Raw genomic sequence first — 7,216 nt, 5'->3', positions numbered from 1 at the left:
CAAATACCAGTCCTTAAAATAAAAATATTCAGGCCTATGTGTTGTAGCCATTAAATAAGTGTATTTATTTAGTTTCATATTTGTTAAAATATTATACTGTATTTTTTTTTCCACATCTGTTGATTATAAAAATTGACAGCATGAGTAAGATAGGATGTGCAATATCAGGAGACATGGTCTGACATGATTTTGGCCACTTAAGTTGTTTTGGTTGAATGTAAAAAAAAATTAGGATAATTAAACTTAATTAATTTAATTTGTTTTGGACAAAATTAATACTGTTAAACTTATTCAACTAAACTACGTTGGATTACGTAATTAACTTAAGTTAATTTATTTATTTTTATTTTTTTACATAAATCCAATGTAGGCTAACCTAGTTATGTGCATCCTGTTAACATAAAAAAGTTGATTAAAGCCAAAAAGTTGATTAAAGCCAAAATGTAGCATATATGTATTTTTTTTTTCTTTATGGGCACGGGCGCGGTCACTTTGCACGTGAACAATACTTCACCATCTTATCAGAAATTAACCGAGACTACTCAGCGTCTGCCTCACACGAGAAATATATATAGCCTATAAATTGTAAAAAAGAAAAAAAAAGCTAAATAGAAAGGTGTATATATATATAAGCTTGAAATGTCTTTAAACAAAACAATTAAAACGAAAATAAATAGGATACTCTCTGATTATAATCCACAACAGGCCTACGTGCAATTTTCTCTAGGAGTGTTCACTACAGAAATGATGATCGTCAATTTTCATCTTTGCAGACACTGATGAGACACTTAATTTTTAATATCTTGTAAATCTATTTTAAGTAGTAAATGCTTTACTTGCCATTTAAACATAAAACAGTAATGCCCGAATAATTACACAGTTGTAGGCTAACAAGTTTTATTGACCATGTTTCATTTTGTGGATGTTACTTTCCTGATGAATTGGCATGCCGCACTTATGACACGGTTAAAACCGAGAAGAAAATTGTTATATTAAGATGCAATTAAAGAAATTCTGAAACAAATTGTGGGTAGTGGAAGGAAATCCAAGGCACTCTTCTTTAGAAATTGATAAAAAGCCTTTATCTGACTGGCTAAACTATATTGTGTTTTGTATTGAAGTATATTCAAGTCACTGACCTTTGGCTATTGAACAACCACTAGCTTTTCTCCCAGCTTTTCCATAAACTTATTACAGGCTTATGTGCCAGAAACTTGCGCTCTGCAAATGAACGTCGTCTCATAGTGCATCATCTCGAGGCGTGCAGAATCTCTTGATCGGATCCAATCGGAACTTCTGCGCTGCGTTTCCCCAAAAAGCATTGTAAGTAGATCGTAAAAACGATCATATGACTGATCTTAATATATGGTCTTGTTTCCCAAAGCATCGTAAGTAACGCTTGAAAATTTCTTTATTTTAGTCTTATTTTTTTTATCTTGTTAACATTTCCATTCATCATCTCTTTGCTCAGTCTTTCTGGAGTAATGAAAATCATCTTAGACCAACGTGGGCGGCCGGTCAAAAGGCTCCTCTCCTCCCTGGGTCCGGAGGAAGAGGAAGGCGCCCCGTGGAAGAGGACGTCAAGTCTTCGTCGGAGGCCACCTCCACCCCTCAGCAGCAGCAGCAGCAGCCGCGAGCCTCGTCCGAGGAGAAGACTGCGGAGGGGGGCGAAGAAGAGAAGCCTTCCAGCAGCCGGAGGACCCGGGCGAGGAGGAACCCCACTACCCCGACCACGTGGCCACGCTAAGTGAGTGTGACGCTTTCGCCCCGTTTCTCTTTTTAACCCGCGGTCGTGCTAACGCTAACGCTTTGCTCTCTCGCCGTCGTCTCTCTCTCTTTTGTTTTTTTCTTTGCAGACGAGATCGTGGAGGAGTACAGGCGCCACAGGGAAGGCCCGGACCCCGGCACCAAGCTTAAAGAGAACGTCGGCTGCCAGGTGTACCGGATCAAGAAATTTTTGGCGGCCATGGCGAGGGGAAAACAGAACTTGGCGGACTTCCGTTTCCTGGACGACACCGCCAGGATACACGGGTGAGTGACGCGTCCCCCGTCGCGGGCACGGCCTTTGAGCGAGCTCTGCCGCCTCTCTGACGGTTTTTGTCTCTGTTTTCGCAGCTGGGTCAGCTCCCTCCGGCGGGCGAAGATGACCGTGACCACCATACAGCACTACGTCCTGAACGTGGGATGTTTCATGCGTTTCCTGTCGGAGACCCCTCCGCAGTCCTGCCGCTTGACCAAAAAAGCCCTGGTCGGCCTCCGCAGGGAGATGGGGGCGCTCCGCAAGTCTCTGAAGAGGGGCGTGGCCGTCCACCAGACGCAGGTCAAGGAGGGCAAGGAGGTCAACATCATCCGTAAGCCCACCCTCCGCAAGTGCAGGGAACTCGCCGCCAAGGCCATCCCGGACCTTTTGAGTGAGTGGTCTTTCGTCTCCTCCCCTAGGCTATGACGAGCCGACTTGATTTAGCCCAAAAAACAACGTCTTAATGACGTCTGGTGCTGGGTGGGTTTTATAAGACAAATCTGAGAATTATGAGCCTTAAAAGAGATCTTACTATTGTGTCCAATGTCTCTTCCATCTCTTGATTATTTCTCTTTAATGTCTTTCTGAAGATATATATGGGAATGATATCTGAGGTATATTTGAGAAATACAAGAACAAATCGAGAATGCAATTTAAAGATGAATTGTCTTTATTAATTAGAAATAATTGTAAAAACAATACTCAATATTGAAGAGTTGAAAACTGTATTTGTGTAACACCAGTACAACACTCCAAGACAAAAAACACTGATCAGCAAGTGGAACTTGGGATACGTGGAACAACAATGTTAGGCTCGCACATAAAAGTATGGTGGCCTGGAGGTGCAAACCAACATGAAAAGATAACAGGGTTTGGTTAGAATCCTAACTATAGTAAGGCACATTTGTTCGTAAAGGCTTTCTTGAAATGACTGCAGCTACCTCATGGAACTGCTGACTACCCAAATAAAACATAACTAAATAAAACATAGTCCCTCACGGACGATTGCTGGCTTACCAAAAGAAAATATATAATACAAACAAAAGCAGGCCTGTTCCTCTCTCGATCATCCACTCCGTCGCTTCCCTTTTACGCTTCTGCTCCTCCGTGAGAGATGTGAGACCGGTGTGCTTCACAGGTGCTGCTCATTAGCAATCACACCACCGGCCTCGCGACTTTCTCTCATGTCCCCCGGCCGTCCTTCTCATAGGACGGCAAATTGACTTTGGGCCAGATCTGGTTGGCCCTAGGTTGGCTGTTTGCCGTAAGTCAACCAGATCAAGGCCGGGAGCAAACCAAAACTCGCCCAGAGTTTTTCTATGTACCCAGATATTATCCAGAACTGGCCCAAAACAACACCGTAATCCCCATATGTCAGCCAGACAAAAGCCAAACTGCCACCACCTTTAGGCCAGAACTCAGTCACATCTTATCCAGAAGCTGCAGAAAACAGCCATAACTGGGCCAATATTATACCAGAGTCCCCAAAACTAAACCAGAAATTATCCCTGTGTAATACTTATGTATTGTGCAAGGAATAATAAAAAAAATGACAACAGAAATGCAAAGAACAATATTTTATTGAGAAGGGAAGAAAATTTCAGCCAGTTAAAAGGAAAAACAAAAAAAGACAAACCAATAGAGTAAGACAAAACAAAATAACTATCATTCACATTACAAGAATAATAAAAAGACACAGCAATGAATTAAAATGTTACAAAAAAAAGTGTAAGTGGCATGAAAATACGGCCGAGAGATTAACGCATTGAAACAAGAAAACATGTAAACAGTAAAAAAACACCAGCAAATTAGGAGAACATCTTCATCAGTTTGACAACACACATGCAGCAAATACTCAGCGCAACCACATACAAAAACGCACTGCAAACGGCAAGAGACTTCAAAGTCCTGCAACAGAAGAAAACATGCAAACAAGAAAAACACCAGCAAGTCAAGACATCAGTTTCACAACACACATGCTGCAAATACAATGCAAACAATAAATAATAATAAATTAAACAATAAACAGCACTGTTGAGTAGATATTTGCATGGTTGGTCAGACATTTGGAGTGCGTTTCTGTATTTGGATGTGTTTTAGCTCATGTGATAAAGATGTTCTTATTTTATATAGGTTTTTTTTTTCTGTTTGCATCCATTTTCTTCTGTTGCAGAATGTTGAGCCCTCTCAGCCACCGTACTAAAAATCAACAGAAACCAAGCAATAAATTAAATTGATACAACCAGTAAAGCAAAAGTGTAAATGTGTCATGCATGCCACACCACCACTGCTATGACATGCTATAGTATCCTTACACTAACAGTGAATATATGATTAAAATGCTAAAAGAAATCTTACATCTTATTAATCGGTCATCACTTGAGAGGCTTTTTCTCTGTGGTCTGGGTGTTTCATGATGTCACGGTGACTGTATTGCCTGTCCGGGAGACTGTAAAGTTGAATCCTGGTCCCACGTCAATTGACTGTGATGTTCTGTGAGGTCTTGTGAACTTCTCTACTTGCCATGGCTGCAGTAGCCTCCTCATCGGGGTCATTTTCATCCATTAGCCGCCTGTTTCATCTTCAGGAAAGGTATTTTTTTTTTAAGGATTACTAAATTTGATTAAGAAAGAGTGGTATGGTCATGTAAAGACTATTCAGTGACAATTTCCCTTTTTGCAATTCAAAAAGAAATGTGCATTATAATGTGTTAAACTGCACACACATAAGGACCTGTAAGAAAGGTCTATGTTAATGAATTAACGTTACAAAATAATCAATATTACTTTATTTTCCATTTTGGTGGCCTCAGGAAGATCAGCTGTTGTTCAGCAAGAGGCAGCTTCCGATGTTCTTCACTATAACGTTAATTTTCAATGAAAAACAGAATTCAAACATCAATTCTATTTTCTCTCCAACATAAAAACAAATCAAATCCAATCACACAACCCCCCCCCCCCCCCCCAAAAAAAAAAAAAACAATCGTATCTAGTAATGCGCTATAGATTAAAATCCACATGTTAAGATAGTGAAAAACTATAAACTTACCTTGATCATGTTTTAAAACTCCAAAAGATAAAATCAATATCCTGATTGTCGAAGTTAGAACAACTATTTGAATTTCACCGCGACTGTTGATGAATAGCTGCTACGCAACTTACAGATTCTTTCCCAGATAGCAATGAGTCGGCGGCGCTCCGGAGATAGTAGAAGTGGCAGAATGGCGTAATCGCAAACACGTTTGACGGCGGACCGCTGTTTTAAAAGCGGCTGCCGCCTTCGTTCTGTGGCCGGCCCGCCGGCGTTCCACCGCCATTATACCAAAGGCGGACCTTCAGCGGCCCGTCGGAGGCAAACGCTCTTGTCGAGCGAGCTGCCCACCACTTATTGCACTATATATTTATTTAATTTAATATTTACAGCATGCAGTTTATCAAGAATAATGATTGCTCAAACCAGACAAATTTCCATTTGACATTTTATTTCCACATTTGAATGTACAGTAACTGTCATTAAACAATGTCAGATCGCTGAAATATAACAGAAAAATACAAACACACACAGCTTTCCAATACATTTTATAGTTAAAAAACACTTTATATATATATACAGTATATATATATATATAAAACACTGTATAACACTTACAACACTTGCTAATAACATAAAGAGGTCAGCTCTGGGATGAAAAGAATTACCAGTAAACACAAGTAATGAGGATATTTGGTACCAAAGAAAGTGAAGGACACCAAATAATTTGAGAATATACCATTAAAACTGCAATGCTGACCTGTGGCACAAGGATTTACAAGCTATATTTAACAATAGAATAACAGTTAAGCACTGTGACAGAATGAAGTAGAATATTTGGTACCAGGTAAAATGCAATTTCAAGTATCAGAGGTATGAAAAGTGAAAGAAATGAACTTTATGAATTTTATTAAAGTTTTGCCGCTATATACTTTGCCTGCAGAATGCGCTTGTGGAAGTAAAGAAGCTGGCTGAGATTCTTTCGGACATACGTCAGCAGGGTTCGTGCATAGAGCATGTAGAATCGTTAAGCACTGACGAAATGAAATAAGCCAATACTAAAGTCACGGCAAGTAGAATATTTGATACCAGATAATGTGGAGAAATCAAGTATTAGATGTATAATCTAGGATTTACAAGCTATATTTAAATAGAAGAGTTAAGCACTGTAACAAGCCTTTTTTAGATGTCTTGAAGTTACTGTCTGCAGGATAAAAAAAGGGCTCCAGTTGTCAAGTGATGCTGGGGTGTCAGTAGTCAGCCTAGGTTTAAGGGGTCGGCTGTGGGTCCCACTCAGCGGTGCCTTTTTCCACCTGCACGGTCAGATGCGCCTTTCAGGTGATGTGTAACGTTAACCTGGATCGCCTCATCAGTGGCATCCTGGGTCGCCGGGTTCTTCCGGATGGCTCCTGTAGAAAATAAAGATCTGTCATTCCATTTGAAAGGCATAAAGTCATACACATCTACTTAAATATAAAAAAGTATCCAACTTACTTTTAGAGACATGTTCCTGAAGACCATTGTTCAAACATGCTTTATCACCTACACCAGACCAGGTTATATTGATGGAAAGGTGATTAGAGAAGATACTCTGAAGCATTCGCCACATGGTTGTCTTTAGGTCCCTCTCACATTTGATTGTCAAAAACCGAAGCTGAAAATACAAAAAAAAAAAAAGTAACAAATTACATTTATCTGAAGCTTCTCATACATTTAAAATGTAACAGGGTGTGGATTCAGACTGTAGAATATGCAGTGTACAATCTTAATTTTACTTTTTTGAAAGAAAAAAAAAACTTTTTTTTTACTATGGCGATATAAATGAAATCAAAACACTTACAAATTGTTCCAGGAGTTCTTTATCCTGCCTCATACTGTTGTCAAGTAACGGCAAATCTTCCTGGGTGTCTAGGGGGAGTAACAGATCCCCTGGCAGGGATAACTCTCCAAAAGACATATTGGCACTCAAAATGTTGCAGCATAGGGTCCATTTTGTTGTCCATGCTACGCACAACATCACCAAATTCTCCAAGGGTGTACTCACACTAGCCAGTTTGAACCGTGCCAGAGCGCGTTTGATCACCAAAGCGCGGTTCGTTGGACTATTCTGAGTGGTCCGAACAGTGCCCGGGCGCGGCTCGATTAGCCAGCCCTGGCCCGCTTGGA

The 7,216-nt window shown here is 40.2% G+C and overlaps 1 protein-coding gene across 1 annotated transcript; it reads left to right on the top strand.

Moving 5' to 3' along the window:
• Nucleotides 1-594: 594 nt before the first annotated feature.
• On the top strand, nt 595-2,446 carry LOC148997687 (uncharacterized). Its single transcript, XM_089120362.1, has 3 exons — nt 595-1,747; nt 1,857-2,031; nt 2,116-2,446. Exons 2-3 carry the CDS (start codon nt 1,967-1,969, stop codon nt 2,444-2,446), a joined length of 396 nt encoding a protein of 131 aa, XP_088976488.1. The 5' UTR covers nt 595-1,747; nt 1,857-1,966.
• The last annotated feature ends 4,770 nt before the right edge of the window (nt 2,447-7,216 follow it).

Source organism: Pimephales promelas, chromosome 2 (genome assembly GCF_988280905.1).
Source record: "Pimephales promelas chromosome 2, fPimPro1.hap1.1, whole genome shotgun sequence".
NCBI lineage: Eukaryota > Metazoa > Chordata > Actinopteri > Cypriniformes > Leuciscidae > Pimephales > Pimephales promelas.
Note: the sequence above shows the minus strand (reverse complement) of the source record. Positions and strands in the feature narration are given on the sequence as shown.

Bases quoted from the DNA above. Each gene is read 5' to 3' on its own strand.
- LOC148997687 (XM_089120362.1), top strand. From the start codon at position 1,967: ATGGCGAGGGGAAAACAGAACTTGGCGGACTTCCGTTTCCTGGACGAC. The intron at 2,032-2,115 runs GTGAGTGACGCG...CTGTTTTCGCAG, and splicing joins GACACCGCCAGGATACACGG to CTGGGTCAGCTCCCTCCGGC.